At 38.5% G+C, this 17166-nt stretch overlaps 1 protein-coding gene across 3 annotated transcripts in view; it reads right to left on the bottom strand.

The window, feature by feature from the left end:
- The window catches only part of TPH2 (tryptophan hydroxylase 2), an 84873-nt gene that overhangs the window by 52125 nt on the left and 15582 nt on the right, over positions 1–17166 (bottom strand). For 2 of the 3 annotated variants that reach the window (XM_027889088.1, XM_027889089.1), the window contains exons 7-8: positions 15399–15534; positions 10295–10421 (exon numbers count right to left, since the gene is read on the bottom strand). In XM_027889088.1, coding sequence (XP_027744889.1) covers positions 10295–10421; positions 15399–15534 — 263 coding nt within the window. Of the gene's footprint in view, positions 1–206; positions 409–10294; positions 10422–15398; positions 15535–17166 lie in introns of those variants that run through there. The other variant, XM_027889090.1, reaches the window with a different exon arrangement.

The raw sequence follows: 17166 nt of genomic DNA, 5'->3' as shown, positions 1-17166 counted from the left end.
ATAATTACTACAATTACAGCCTACTGATTCAAGGGAGGGAAGAAAAATCCTGAGGAGAAAAAAAAGAGTAATATGTTTTATGGGGGAAGAAATGATAATCTGTGAGTACCCACTCTTTCCAGCATGTCTTGAAAAAGCTCTGAGCTCAAACCGCTTTATCTAGCGCTATGGGCAGACACCATCTTTATGAACACCATAGCGATGACCTACAGAAAGATCTCTAAGTTACAGAATTTATAAAACTTACGGCTAACAACTGAAACAAGGTTTCCCAGTCTAAACTGACCATTTGTCTGATGCAAAAGCAACCTAATAAACAGAAAGACGGAGTGGAGGAGTTGTTCAAAGTATGCCTGAAAGGGTGTCATCACTTTGATGTTTTGTTGACCTTGACAACTTCAGCAACATCTGGAATCAAACCAAAACAACCAAAATTAACTGTCATAAGGAGGCTGATACCTTCTCTGTAAACTTTTCTTTGGCTTCAACAATGCTCTCAGGCTCAGAGTATTTGCTTTAACTTTCCAAAATCATCAATAAATCAAAAAAAAAAAACCTTTACACAATAACCTCAGAAGGCCTACCGTGTCTAAGGAGTAGCTAACAATTTGTTGCATGCTGTACCATGCAAAGTTGGACAAAGTTTGAGTTTGGACAAAGAAAGAGACACAACTGCAAAATCATGTGTCCTCCAGAGTTAATTCTTTTTCAATCAAACTCCATATTTCTAAATAACCAGTTTGGGCAAGTAAATGATAAACATTAATTTTAGAGCAACAAATTCTCTTTTGTATGCATGTGTACAGCTCTATTAGCTTTTACGAAACAGTACACATAGAAATGAGGTTAGTATTTCACCCATGGACCTAAACTCATTGAAAGGAAAGGCAAAGCCTCCCCCCGTGTTCTGTAGCATCAGCATTGGACCTATAAATATATAATTAAGACATTCTTACAAAATTATTATGGTAGATCACCCAAAAATATCTCAATTAAAAATTTATGGGACCATATTCCATCCAGCACTTTGATGCCATTTGATAGAAAGATGATGACAGGCACAAGAACCACTTCCAAAGTTGCTGCATTAAGTAATTAGGCCCTAGGCATACCTTGCTCTTTATGGATACCAGCCATATTTTGTCTTACTTCCATACTTTAATTTCTGCATACCGAGAAAATACCCAAGAACATGCTGGAAGAAAGAATTAGACTGAACACATGAGTCAAGTCCAGGACTTGAACCAATATTTAAACCATTTAGGTGGTTTGCACGATTGTGAACATTGTTAGGATTTTTTCAGCTCTGTACAGATATGTATTTGAAGGCTCTTTTCATAAGGTAGTATTTTGGTTATGCATAGTAGCTACATGCATGAATATCCCCTTTTGGAAGCAAAATTATTTACTGAAATATTATAGACAATAAAAAGAATAGTGAATGGTTTGAGGACTTTAGTGAGGCTGCATCTAGAGTACTGTGTCCAGTTCTGGGCTACTCCGTATGAGGGAGACACAGAGCTCCTGGAGAGGGTCCAGTGAAAGGCTACAAAGATGATTAAGGGACTGGAGCATCTCTCTAATGAGGCCAGGCTAAGAAAGTTAGGCCTGTTCAGCCTCAAGAAGAGACAACTGAGAGGGACCTCATCAACATCTCTAAGTATTGGCAGGGAGGGTGTCAAGAGGATGGACCCAGGCTCTGTTCGATGGTGCCAGGCAACAGGACAAGAGGCAGTGGGCAGAAACCGATGACAAGAAGTTCTATCTGAATGTGAGGAAGAATTTCCTTATTCTGTGGGTGACTACGCACTGAAACAGATTGCCCAGAGAGGTTGCAGAGTCTCCCTCATCAGAGATATTAAAGATCCATCCTGACACAGTCGTGTGCAATGTGCTCTGGGATCATCCTGCTTGAGCAGGGAGGTTGGACCAGATGACCCACTGTGGGTCCTTTCAGCCTTACCCATTCTGTGACTCTGTGATTACACATAACTGTTTTGGTTCCTGCCTGAATGCATAATCTCCTGGCTTTCTTCTCCTGACATAGGCACCGACCCCCAAAAGGAGAGTGAGGGATGCAGGATGGCAGCCATGGTTGCACCACACAGTGCAGCAGAACGCACAGATCCCTGAGCATGGGGAACCCGGAGCTGGTCCACCCCAATACCACTGTAGGTCCCAGTCAGCTAACCAGGTACCTGCATTCAGGGAGCTGCTCCCAAGAGAACCCTACCTGCAGTCAAAGCTATTTTTTGCACAGAACTCCTCCACTGCTATGGCTCCACGGAAAGCACAGGTAAAGACAACTCCTCCACCTGTGCACTCACAGCACAGACATTCCCTTGATCCTAAGCAAGACCTAGAAATGGATGAAATGAGCCACCACATACTGACCTCCTGTGTGCTGCTGCCAGAGAATATCCATGTCTTATACAAATGACTCAAATAATGTGTCAGTATGAATGATACCAACATAGAGCCCAGGATTATTTCTTTCCTTCTACATACTGGTGAAAGCACAGGGGCAGTCAGGAACAGCAGTAGCAATATATTCCAAAACTATCCTCTATTGCTTTTTGCCCCCATTATTTAAACCTTTATGCATGTAAACTTTGTTTATAGTTGTTACCCAAAACGTTTGTCCTATTGTTGTTCACTGGAAGCTTATGATGAGTACTTTCTTTTGTCCAAGTTACATATGTTATATAAAAGACACTTTATGCCTTTTTGCTAATATATTATCTACTCTAGGTCAAAAGCAAAAACAAATATGCAAAAAACCCTATCAAAATTCATAGACTCCTTTCACCTATTCCTCAACCTATCTCAACTGGATCCAACACCAAATCAGCCACTTGCATGCACTCCTAAATTTCACAATTTTTTCCAAAGCTGTTTTTCAGGCTCACTTTCATTACTGTTGTAGCAGAGCAAGCATTCAGAGTGTGAGCTATTGAACTACCAGCAAAGATTACTACTGCAGAATCTGCAATTTCTTAATGAAAATGAAGTTGCTTCCGAAAATAAACAAATGTAATTAGTAAGCCAGCGCTGTGTGAAATTTGCACCATTCTCTTGTTAACCTATATGTCAAAATGTATTACTTGTGTGCATGCAAATTTACATTCGCAGTTCAGTAACCTCAAAGATTATGATCTAACCACTTTTGGAAACAAAATGCTACAAGAAGTATAAGCAAATCCAGTGTCTGACTGTAATTTGTTATTTTAATAGAGCCATTTTCTTTAGCGTTTCTAAGTGCTTAGGGCTTGATCTTCATAAATCATAGTCTGTCTAAAAGGCGCTATATTATTTCTGCAGCAAAATTTCTAATTTCTTCTCTGATCCCAATTAAGGCAAATTAGTTCTCTGTTGCATTGAGCTCCCTCATTACAGGGCTGGGCCCAAGCATACAAAGTTACAAGCACATTATAGAAGGACACTATTTCTAGTTACTTGTGAGCACAAAATTTTGTCTGTTAGAGTAACCTGAGACCTTTCCAAGAAGCAGGTTACTGAACTGACCAATCGGGCACCCTCACAGCAACAGGTGAATCCTCCTTCACCTCCTTAACTTTGAGTGATACAGTACAAAGCACAAGATGCTTATATTTCATATTAATACGTCCTGCATTGACCTATCCTTTGTACCTTCTGCTGATCAGAAACTGGAGGGATTCATATCGTTCAGTAGCAATGGATCCATTGAATCCTACTTCCCTCCTATGTGCAGCCTATTTCTCTCATCTCTACACAGCAAACCATGTCAGCTCTACAACATTAGATTCCCTTTTCCTACCATACCAAAGGCTCCCACTTCTACAGCAAGCACGTCCAAACCTGGCTTAACTCCACAATATTACTCTTTACCAAAACTCAGATTAGGGTTCGAACTGCTCATTTACCCTGCTCCACAGACTGGTGACTGAGATATCCTCCCTCTTTTTCAGTTCTAGTTGGAAAGGTGGAAAGTTCGGGGAAGGAAAAACGTCTCAATAGCATAAGGAATAACTAAACAAATTATTGGTTTTCAATCCAGAAAAAGAGAGAACTAAGCAAGAAAATGTGTTGTCAAGTCATGATGGCATATAGAAAGCCTACAGGGATTATTTGATCGTTCTCTCCTCATATACAAAAAACCTAGTAGGAATCAGGTTAAAAACAACAAAAGGAGATAGTTCACCAGACATGAATAGTTGAACCACAGAGCTTGCTGCCAAAGTTACCACAGGTACTAAAAATCTACGTGTCTTCCAACATATACAGTTGTTTCTGGACAGAAATCCTTTCACATTGATTACATACATAGAAACCACATTCGGTTCCCAAGTTTCTGAATGGTCACAAGCTTGGAAAAACTATGAAAATAATGAGAGATGCTCATCCTGTTCTTACATCTCCCCTAAGAAGCTATTTATGACTTGGGTACAAGGCACCAGCCATGGGCCTGACCAGCACAGTAAATCTGACAGAATTCAAACCTGGAAACAGACTCTCCAAACCCAGAACAAAGGCCTCAGCAGACAATCACAATTCCTGCAGAAAACATTGCGCATTTGCTCCCATTCTAGCAACAAAACTCTTCAAATTCTCCTAGTAGTAACTTCTCTGAAGTACTAGCTTATTTTTATGTAATATACAGCCACTTGGCTTTGAGCTACAAAGCTGGTTAGATATTTCTGCTAAGATTGTGTTTTCTTGTGCCTTGAATCTCTGATGTGATGACCATGAAAATGCACCGCAGGAGAACATCACAGTATTCTAAAACATTCAATATTGGTCCCTGAAATCCACAAATTTGTTTTCTCCCCCTTTAGTCCTGTTCTGTGATATATGTACTATCTTTTCTACCTATCTGTTTGATTATGCATACTGTAGGAAGGACTTCACATCAGTGCTTCAGCTACTTTATCAAAAAGCATTGCTGAAAGAAACCCTTAAAAATGGAAACCATTACTTTTTATTAATTCTGTTATAACATTTTGCAGAGCAAATCCACAAATTTCTGAATGGTTTTAGAGCAGCAGTCAGTGAGCCCAGCAACACTTCACCAATCAAAGGAAAGTAATCCATCAGTAAGTAATCTTTCTCTCCTGATTCAAACACACCTGTGTGACTTTGCAATGGTTACGAAAGCCACAAAGTTTCATCAGGCTCCTCTTCTGCTTCTTCTCTAAGTTTCAGGTTTTCCACTTGGGCAATTTCCAAATACATGTGCACATGGGTGGTTTTGCTTGGTGAAAGTCAGGAATAGAAACATAGTTCAGGCCGTCTACTGATGAACAATACAGATCATAGTATTTTGAGTCTCATTGCGTAGCAGGACAATGTCTGGCTATAGTGATCCATCATACCTGAATGCAGCTTTATAATTCTAGCTTTTATCCTGGGAATTGATTCATCTTCCCTAAGTGACACACAGCCAAAATCAGAGTAATTTCATATGTCTCCTGTAAGCCCATCAAAATTTACTCTAGCAGTTTTTACGTCATATTCTCTCCCAGCTCTCTGTGCTGTAGCTCCTTTATTCGCTAACTACAGGTGTAGCTGGACTTAACTCTTTTGCAAGAAACTCAGTTATGTCACCACTGGACTTAAGGTACTCACTGTAATCACTCTTGGGATCTGTCACACAGACATGGCATGCTACTGGGATACAGAAAAAAAAAACTAAGCGTGAATGTTATATTTGAATGTAAAATTTCAATATGCTCAGTGACTGCCACAGCTCTTGAGCTGTAATACCAGAAATATGTAAGTATTTTTATATGTCAGAACAGCTTCAGCAGGGGAACTGGTCATAGACCTACAATGGGGGTTAGTTCTCTATCATTTCACAACTATAAGTAAGAAACACACAAGTAGCCTTGATTTTTCAGACATACAGTTGGAATGTTCAAAATCTCACCGACTTTCATAGTTTTCTTCTCAGCTCCATTTGCTCATCCATGGAGGAAGACAGTAATCCAGTTCACAAGCTGCACTTATGGCCTAGCACTACCAATTAGATCCTCTGGGAAATCTAATCTTATGTTTGTAAAGATGAGAGACTGCAACAGTCAGTTCTGTCTAGTGAGATTACAAAAGCTGTATCTTCCCAGAGTTACCAAATGCAACTCAGTCTTCATCCACAATGCTCCTGTTTCTTCCATTCTGGTTATCACAACAAACATAATGGAAAATTATCCTGAATTATTTGCCAGTTGTTCAGCATGGGAAAAGGACTAGAATGAAGCAAACAAGACCAGATAAAATAGATCCTGAGGGAAGACAGGCAAGTAAACTCACAGGAATTACCACCACCCAGAGAGGCAGTTCTGAATGTTGGTTTTATCCCACTGTATAATTTTAAAATATTTTGTTTCTGATACATACACAGACAAGTCAGTTGTAGATATGAACCACTGGCCTCAGTCACCATCCAGGCCAGATAAAACACTTAGAGTCATAAAAAGCCTGAAATGCATTTAAAAGATCTCATCACACACAATTCCTTCAAATTCTGAAGCAATTGTTGAGGTTTTCTACATAAAGGACAGCAAGTACAAGACTAATTTCTTGGTTTCTACTGTCCCGTGCTGTTAAAATACAAGAACAAATATTAACAAGAAAGACACAAAGGTGACAGTTCTATAGTTCTAAAGAACTTAACATTTATATGTAACTTTCAGTGAGAAACAATTTGGAAAAAAACTTAGTGCAGCTAATTAAGCCCTAATGACCAAATTCTTGGGCGGAAAGACTTGGTGATAAACTGCACACAAAGACACTCTCTTATCCTCTTTTCTCAAACACCACCAGTTAATGTGCCCCACTGAATTCTACCTATACAAACACATCCTATTCATACCGCATCTCAAAGAAGTAACCTGAGCTGTGCTGAAACAACTTAGCAGGAGTCAGGTATCATTTCTGCCATTAGCAAGAGAGGCAGGTTCGTGCTTATCAATTTGCAGCTTTACAAAGACAGCTGCTCTCTGGCTCCCAAGTCCACAAATTACAAGGTAACACTGAAATGTAAACCAATATGTACTTTCTGTACAATTTTCCTGACAAAACCTTATGTTATGTGCTGTTAAATGTGTTGTAAATGATATACTATATAAACTAGTTGAAACACCTAGTGTCAAGTCCTCTCTACAGCTTATAGTTTGATAGGTAAGCAGAAAAGACAGCCTTTTTTATTTTGTACTATGTGAAAACAGAAAGACCAGACATGCTTGAAAAAGCAGCTCAAAAGTGGTTTTAGAAAATCAAAGAGAACAGCATGAGTAATGAGGATGATAATAATTAGCACCTAGACATGCACAGTAAAATTGTGTTCCTCAAACAGTAACTGCATTATACCACACGACAAGCAAAAAAGTGGAGTGTGCAAATACTTTTGTTCTGTTTCAGTAACATATCTCTCAGACACTTTTTCCTTTGTGTTTTTCCTCTTTCTCATGTCCTAAAACATCGTAAAAGGAAATGGAATCTCTCCATAAACCTCTAAAAAGATAGCCTTTTGGCTCTTTCAATATTCCACTCTCATGACAAAACAAAAGCAACTCCTTTTTCCTTTCCCCTATCTACCAGACTCCAAGAAGATGAAGGGACTTGTATCCTTTCTTTTCAGCCCTCATACCCTGCAGTCATCCTTCTCTCTCCAGCTGGCCAGCACCAGGGCCTCTGCAATGCTCTCCCATTTAATTCTTGCCCTCAGTGGGGCTGCACAGACGAAACCAATCGCAATTTACCAAACACTTCTACTCTGCCCAAGGCACCAGACTCCAGCTTGTTCTACATCTACTGTGTCAGCCCTGTGGGGATAAAAACATCAGACATTTCCTTTGCAGCTCAGGACTGATGGGGACAAAGAGCAGATCTATCAAAGCTGATACACAGCATCTTTTTGAGACCAGAATGGAACAAAAGATTATGAAATCACCTATAATAATTGTCCTCTTTCTGGTCTAAATTCCTAAGAGGTGTTTTCCTATCTTCCTAAAGCCATTGTCCTCCCTGTAATGGCTCAAATGTTAATGTCACTGTCTTTTGAAAGAGGTCACCCTAATGGCAAGCTTGCTTTAGGCATATTGATTCAAGCTCATTAATATGCATGCTCACTCTCCATTCATTTGTTTCTCTATTTACTTTGAAGTCGCTTTGTTGGAACCTGCACTGCTTTTCTGTGTTAAGAGTCTTGGCTGGCATTTCTCAGCTTGCTGCATCTCTGTTTTTTATCTAGAATGGGAACGGGACTGAAAGTTGCAAAAGGTAGTAAATGGCACCTCAAGTGACATTGGGTGCCCAGCTGAATGAATTTCTTGGCCTCCTCACCCTCACCACTGAGAGATATTTTTTCTACTTGCTCTTAAGTTGCCTGTTTATATTGCACATTTTAGGGCAAGTTACATCTCTGTATTTGTTAAGCATCTGCCCCAGGAGAGTACAGCCCCTCACTGTGCTTCAACAAAAAATAACACCACCTGGGTTACCTTAAGTCTCTTTCTAAATGTTTCTTCCACCTGAAAAAGCTATTTCCAGCATGAGAGGAGAAATCAACTTTGACTCAGATATCAAATTCTCAGTGTGATAAGGGAAAGTGATTCAGCTGTCTTCTTTTATTTTTGGCTCTGTGATTCAGGAGCAGCTCATTGTTCAGATGACATAGTCACTCATAACTGGAAAACTTCTGTGAGGGGGAGGAGTAAAAGCATTTATATAATATTAAGAGGTCACTTTATATTAATATCTGTACCCAAACAGATCAGTATCAATTTTGTCCTCTGCAACAGGCCTATGTCATCCAAGGTTATTTTGGGGTAAAATATTTGGACATGCCATTTTCCTTGAAGTACCCACAGCAATGGTCAGTTAGGTAGTTTGTCTTGAGACTGCATGTCATGTCAAGGTAGGTCTGCTTAGTAGTAAGTCCTTTCCTAGCAAACATGGAAATAGCCACACAACCTTCTCGATTCCCTCCTACAAACACTACTTTCTTCTCCATAGCCATCTATTAGAAACACCCTGAAGTATGTGAGAGGAGATGCCATGAGCAAGACATTGAGTCTGTCTAACTAAGGAGTGAAGACAGTTTGAATAACTAAATTTAGTGGCCTGTTCTGGAGGGCTGCAAATCAAACAAATAGGTACAAACACCTTTTTTAGCAGATGGGACTCTAAGTCTCTACTAAGCCAGTGCACCAAAACTTCTACAGTTTAACTGAAACTACTTTGACTCTACCTTCAACACTTTTGTTTCCAACCCTTTAAATTCTACTGCACTTCTTGTGGAGAAAAGCGGCAGTATGCTGGATAAGTTTTAAAGTAAACAATTCTTCTGCTTGATCTCACAGAATTTTTCAGGAAATAAAATATTTACATATGGAGCTGGCTTTTAATTCAGTATAGTTCATTAAATTATTTACAGCACTAGTTTTAACAGGATCCACAAAAGGAAGCATATAGTAAATTAACACAACCAAACAGAGTGAGTGGTATAGAGCAGGAGTCACTAACCTATGTTATGATGCAAAGGGCTGCCTGCATATGAGTTCCTGGAATATGACAAGACAGCAGGGCTGACAGGTGGTCAGGAGCTGCGAGTCCTGATGGCTTGACAGTAGCCCTCTCACAAGGGCCAAGAAGGTTCCAGTTGCAGTAGTATCTGAAAGTTTTAACACACAACCTCCTCCAGTTCACACTTGTCTACTGGCTTGTGCCTCACTTGACGTAATATAGAATCCATCTCCCAGCTGCTGGCTGAGGCACTTAATCTTGGTCTAGATCTACTGCTGCACAGCCTTGGCTTATTAACTACGTATTCTCCAAAAGGAGCAGTGGTACGGATGCATTATCATCTGAAAATCCATCACACACTGCAATACAATGAACAGCTGCAAAACAGAACAGTGAGTACAGAAACACCAGTGCTATGAGCCAAAGTGGCCACCTGTGGAGGAATGAACAGTGCAGAGATGAGAGCACACACCAAAATGGTTTAGGTCAGGGGTTTTTTTTCCAGGTTACCTTCCCTACTTATTTTCAGCACCTTAAAGTATACAAAATCCATCTCAGCTAGCCCTGAAAATTGCTGGTTATTGCACTTAAAAGTAAAACTCACTGTCTAGTGTGACCAGCTTTGGTCCTATTAAAAGCAATGGAAAAACACCTAAAGCTCTGTGATTGTCATGTCATAGTCACCTGGAACCTGAAAATGTAATCAGCTCTAATAAGCCAGTGCCCATCACTTCATCAGCCAAAGAGGAGGACAGGTAAGAGAGCATGCCACAGAAAGGTTTTGACTCACTGTGGCTAATTTCTGAACATCTTCATCGGATGCTCCCAGTGAAGCAAGTCCTATCTCTTGTGAAAACTGTGCAAACTTGGGATCAGCAAGCAGAGGTACATGTCCCAAGAGCTCATGGCACGTATCCCTGAGGGAATGAAAATGAAAAGAGTGTCATCACAGAAATTAATACCATAATAATTCCATAATTAATTTAACGTAAGCCATTTAACATGTGTCTGACCCCTACTTTAAAAGTCTTAAAATGAAATAAGGTTTTTAGCGTAGTAGTTCTTCCCTGTGAATGGTTTCTGCATGTATGTAGAAACATACACATTTGCTTCTGTTAAACAGGTTATACGTCATTTAACCCTACCTGTTCTGTAATTTTCTCATCATTTCCACATTGAGTGGGAAAGCCTGAACACTACTGTCTTCCAGACTTAGTGGCATGAAGACTGAACTGCCCAAAGGAAAGAAAGTCAAGTGTCTCACAAGTACAGTTTTCAGCATTTCTCTCCACATGAATCAAGTTCAAAATCCAACATATTCCCTCTTCCTCTTCTCCATTCCCCTTTCCATACCTGGGTAGAGCTCCACACCACATTTTGCCACTTGGCCCCAGAAATTTAGAGCAATATTTACAGACATTTCTGTGTGCTTAGTTTCTCATTTAGTCATGAGATCCTTCTGCAATTACTGTGTACTTTTGTTATGCAGTCCACTTCTCAGCAAATGGATTTAAGAAAAAGCAGGGAACCCAAATCATTTCAGAAAGAACTGCTGTTCACATCTGTATGTGGATTATTAGTCATGACAAAGTATAGCCATAAGTGTACAAAAAACTCCTAACAAAAGTGCACATGCATCATCTACAAAAGCTCTCAAACAATTCTGGAAGTTTTGCTGCATTTGTTCACAGGAAATAATGGACTTGGTAGTAAAGTTCACTTTAAAAATCCAATCTGACATTTTCTTTGCTTTTGTCTCTTCAAAGACATTTCTCTTTTTTTTTTTTTTTCTTTTTTTCTTTTTTTTTTATCCTAAGCTGTAAACAAATGTTTTAAAGGCAAGGAGAAAATATCAAGTTTTCTGCCTTCTACCCAAAATCATCCAATTTGCGTTTTATAAACTATTTTTGTTTGAAAAGTCACAGAACCTGACACTTCAGTTAAATCATGAACAGGAAAACAACTTCTATAGTACTTAAAATCTTCTTACTCAGTATCTTCACCAAAAAGTCTGCACTAACTACGTGTAAGTAGATAGCACCAGACATAGTTTCAGAATATGCAAATGAAGACTAAAATTTTTGGTATTCCTAGTCTGCCTCACTAAAAGTTTTTTAAATATAGTTCCAGAACTGGACGATCACACACAAGTTTCCCTATCAGTCTAAATGGCCTCACTGACAGATGTGTAGCATCATTTGCTCATGTTAAAGTCACACTTTTTGGTGAGATAAGCATCTTCCTGAAGTCATGTGTGACAAGTTTGAGCCAACTTCATATGTGAGTAATTCATTCAATGAGATCCATAGCTTAGATAGCAGTCCCTTTCTTACTGGAACTCAGACTTGAAAATTTGGTTAGCTCTGCTGGTATCCATTTCTTTGTTCCCAAGGTGGTTTGCATCACCTGAGTGGATAATCATTACAGGTTAATGATCCTTTCTTAATTAATTCAGTTCCAGTCACAACAATTTCTTCTATCATCTCCTGCAAGACTTACCTCGCTAACAATACAAAGGACAGCTGGGAAGTGTAGTTTGCAGTCTGACAGATATGCCCCAAGAATTCTCAGCACCAAGCAATTCACTAGAGGAACATGACTTCTCCAACCATCATCTTCCAACACAGAAATGGGCCAAAAAGCCCATTCTCTGGAAGCCCAGAACTCCAACTCCAACTCTTGCCTTCACTGAAGAATCGACAGTAATTGCTGAGCACCCATGCCACACTGCATCAGTCCAGATATATTTAGCTTTGTATCAGTAGTTCGAACAACAAAAGCAAAAAAGATCCAGTGGGACTGGCTCCAAGTTCCTGGCTCCAGGTAAGCATGCTTGTCTGCAGGCAGGCTTCTGCAGCAGCAACACTGCTATTGATACCTGAGCAAGTGTCTACATCTCTGTTTTCCTGTACTGAAGCCACAACTCCCAGAAACAAATAAGCAAAAGATGTGTTATTCCCAGTTCTGCCCTGGGACACGTGGTCTTTGTTGCATCCACTTTTGCAGACAAAATGAGAACAGACAAAGCCTAATCCCATTAGCTTGTCTCTCCTGGCAAGGGGAAGAGAAGGAGGAGGCAGAAGATATTTTTTTCTCGTGCCTTTAGCTTGTATATTCTTCCATTAAAACTAGGCAAACTGGTATTCTGCTTGTGCAGTTATAAAGAAGGGAGCTTGAAGCAAAAAGAGTATGAAAAACAAACAAAAAAAAAACAAACCCAGAAAATCTTTCAGACAGAAACATGAACCAGCATTTGGGATTATGATTGGAGCCTCTAAGACTTCCCTGCCAGTCTGTCCCTTTATAGATAGTCTAAACTATATAATTCTTTGCCTAACTAACAAAGCTTGATTCTTCTGTTTTGTTTTATTCAGAAAATAATTAAGTTCTTTTAATTTATTCACACACATTGCTCAGAGAAAATAAGACTTTTGTAATGCACTTTTTACAGCAAAAGATTTTTCTTGAAGTAAATTAGTTTGCTGAGCAGAGGAAATCTACATAGCCTTGTGAATGCAGTAGAAACATAATGAAAATCAGGAAGAAATGTTTTAAAATGCATACAATAGTGATACAGATCAAACCAAATGAACTCTCTAATTTGTATCTAGCTCTATAGCCTGGGTGTTAAATCTGATGGAAAGCCCACTGAAGTCAAAGGGAGTCTTTTCACCGGGTTTATATCATTGAAATGTAATATTCACCAGCCAGGGACCTGCAGCAAACCTCATTATGGCTCCATATATCAACCAGTAGATCTCGGGGCATTGCAGCTACTGCAGAAGATGAAGAGCTGTCCCCACTCAAATCAATTTAGTTTTGTCACTGATTTAAAAAAAAAGCCAGGATTTCACTCTACATTTCTGGTAACACTTACTATGTGTTCTATGCTATCAAAAAACCCTAAATATTTTAAAAGGGATTTTCAAATTTTTCCTATGGAGTTCCTGATCCTTCGTCCACATCATTTAACTAATGTGAACAAGTAAGTCTGCAAGAAGAGAGTATAACATCATTAGAAGATGACAGCTTAATTCCTCTGTTAGTCATATTTAGTGGTGTTAAGACCAAGTTCAGCCCAAATAAGGAATAAAAATTTTCATTCTAACTGAACAATAGTTCAGTTAGAATGTGACTTTCCAGATACCTAGACCAGAACGGTTACAAAAAAATCAGCTGCCATTACTACTAGGGATAAGCTATGATCCAGTGCATAATTCTGAATATAAGCAGCATCCTGAAAACTACAGGGCTCTCAAATGCACAAACCAATGAACCAGAGAACATCAGCAAAAGCACAGACACACTTAATTGTTTCTTGGAAGATATTTCTTCCTTTCATCCTGTTCGAGTTATATACCTAAATCTCCTGTAAGGAGATGAAACTGTTCTTCTAGTTTGTACTAAGTTAATAAATGTCATGATTCTTTTGCTGAACATTGGTACATACTGCAGTCTGAAACTGGCTTGCCACAGGAGAAAAAAATCATTGGTGCAAAACCTGGTACTTCCCTAAGTATCATTTATTTTTTTGAAATATCTACAGATATTTTTAGATAGACTGGAAGAGGTTCGGCATCACATATCCAAGCCCTTCTTTCAGGATTTTACATAGTAGCAATTTGGCTACAAATTTAAGAGATTAAAACTCTAATTACAAAGGTTATAGAAGTGAGTGAATTCCTTCAGGGATCACCACCTCCTCCCCAAAAGAAACATGTATACAAAACTAGCCTCAGAGCATTTCAGCAAATACTTTGCCCAGTTCAGATGCTGAGGAAAAAGGTAGATAAGTGTCTAACAGCACCACCTGGTGACTCCTGCCAGAATAATGCTAGCACGTTTTTGGATAAGCTAAATATGCAGTTCCATGAAACCTTTTATATACAAAAACATTACTCCGTGGTTTTGGCTATCAATTCATGAAATCCAAGTTAGGCATGAGTCCAAATATTACAGGATTGGAGCTGAATATGTATGTACAAATCCTTTGTATAAATTTGGGCAAAAATCAAATACACTCAAGTAGTCTGAGCTGATCAAAACCACAGCTGCAATTTCATGCTAACTGCCTGATGACTGATTCACTGCAAAAATGTCAGTCCTGGGGTTACAAGATCAGCAGATGCCTTTGGTAAAACTACCTCCATATTATCTAACTGACAGGTATTGTTCTGTTATTAGTGCACAGAACACACAAGGCAAGAAATACAGTTATTTGATCTTCCCCAGTTTTCATCAAAAGACCCTATGCCAAAATATTTCATACATACTCGCAATATTCTGTTTTGGAAAAGCTGCAATGGTGTCCCATTAAAGTTGTAATTATAAAGTTTCTGATTTCTATCATGTTCCTGTAACAGTCTTCATATCTAATATTCTCTCTTGGTGAGAGCCTAGTGCCTCATGACTTGCTTGCACTGTGTAATAGAAGGGAAATGAAATTCAGCCGTGGAGCCTGGCCCAAAAAGAGAAAAATGGGAACACAGAAGTCCAAATTATAATTCTAAATGCAATGTTTTTTCAGGAGATTCAGGGCTTTTTCTCACAACTTCTTTCTAGTTGTCCAACAGAAAATAAAATTTTAAACATTTTTTTCAAAATTTCTAGTTGAAAATTCTTTTTTCCACTGAAATATAATCCAAGCAGTATTTTTGACCCACCACATCCATAACCCAGTTATTCAAGATTCTTGTAAAAAGTCACCAAAAAAGTCTTTGAATTAAATTCTGACTCACCAATATGAAGGATTTCGTCATCAAATCCTTCATCAGTGTTATCAACGGTGCAAGATTTCCACATTTGAAGGAAGGTAAATTGGCAAAATGCAGTTGGGTCTTTTAAGAATCTAATGAGCTTATTTTTTTAGTACTAAAGCAAATGCAGCAACTTACGGTTCCGGTGTGTAGAGAGGATCTGAGCCATGTCGTATGTACTGAGTACAGTGAAAAACTCTATATGCTAAGCCAGCTAAAAAATCACGGGGAGACAGGTATCCAGCAACTGGTCTCACTGTGAAGCCAGACCTTTCTGAAGTGAAGGAGATAGTAAAAGACCACATTATACATATATCACTACATCAGTTTCTGGTGACAGATCTCTTGTTAATTATTCTACCAGAAGCATGACATGAAGAATCTTGGCTGAAGACCACTACATATTTTCAATTATTATGTACAAAAATCATTTTGCATTGCTAGCACATATATAATGAAGACAGCTTTAAGTTTTTCAAAGTTGGTTTGAATACCTTTGTCTGGAAAAAAAAACGCTAAGGTACCATAAGTCATGTTCTTAATATTTTTATGGGAGTACCAAATGGGAGAGAAGTTTCCATATCAGAAGATGACTTCTGTAAAATATGTTGAAAACTAACAGAACAGAATAGGATTATAACAAATCTGTCATTATTTTTACAGATAAAATATTGCTTGTCACAATAAAATCTTGATTTTTATAGTTGAGGTCCTCATTTAAACATTTAATAATGTTTCATTGTCAGATTAGCCATAGAGGAGAACAGTTTCAGATTCAGTGACTTTAAAAAGCATGTTTCTCTCAAAAATGAATTCTTTACTCTTTCAAAGTTTTTACAGGAGAATGTTTCAAGTTTTTCTGCAGCAGATACTACTACTGCTATATTTAGTCTGAAAACATACTTCTGAAAGAAGTCTGAGATCTTGAATTTCTAGCTAGGGAAAAATAATTTAGCATCATTCCATAGAGACCATAATACAATATATAAAAGACCCAGAAGGACACAATCAAATTCAAAGAATGGTGAATCAGCTATTAGTAAATGCAGGTGTTTACAAAAAAGGTTTATGGATGAAGCACGGACTGAGGAAAGTAAGCCTGTCATTACAAATATTGTTATTTCTTTTAGCTAAGTATTTTCCATATATATTTGGGACAAAATGCTCTCCTAATTATTCTCTTAATAGCACATAATTAATTTTTTTTTCAAACGCCCGCCTCTATAATATTTTAGTTTCTGAGCAAGAGGATTAAGGATTATGTGCATCTGAGGGGACCTTTGAGAGGAAATTAAAATCTTAAATTAACTCTTTGGTGGCTTTTCCTCTAGAGCTAAACCAAACAGGTTTATGACTGCCACATCTTCCATATGGGATACCTTTCCCCTACAGATGAAAAATAAGACTATTTTCAAACTTAAATACATCATATACTGATCCTCTAAAAAATAAAATGAAAGAGAAGTATCAGATCATCTAAAGTGATATATTTTTTTTCAATATACAAATATAGTAACTAGCTTCCTGAGGTCTTGAGCACTCAGGAAAGCTTCATATTCATCAGGCTGTAAAACAATGTGCCAAACCTGCCCTCCTCTTTAAATTCAGTTATCTTTGCATTTGATTCCCTCTTTTACCTGCCTGGATACTTGGGGGGTGTATCATGTATCACTGTGCTTATCAGAACTCCCAACCTATGGCAATGAGAGAACAGAGCTAACTCAACTCTTTCTTTTCATTATACTGAAGGGCTTTTCTTCCAGTGCAAGATAATCATAGAATCATAGAATCAGATGGATTGAAAAAGACCTCTGAGATCATCAAGTCAACCCTTGATCCAGCACCACTGTGGTTACTAGACCATGGCACTCAGTGCCACATCCAGTCCCTTCTTAAATACCTCCAG

This window comes from Empidonax traillii, unplaced genomic scaffold (assembly GCF_003031625.1).
Source record: "Empidonax traillii isolate 1590-97213 ecotype Southwest subspecies unplaced genomic scaffold, ASM303162v1 scaffold252:size1141739, whole genome shotgun sequence".
Classification (NCBI taxonomy): Eukaryota; Metazoa; Chordata; class Aves; order Passeriformes; family Tyrannidae; genus Empidonax; species Empidonax traillii.
Note: the sequence above shows the minus strand (reverse complement) of the source record. Positions and strands in the feature narration are given on the sequence as shown.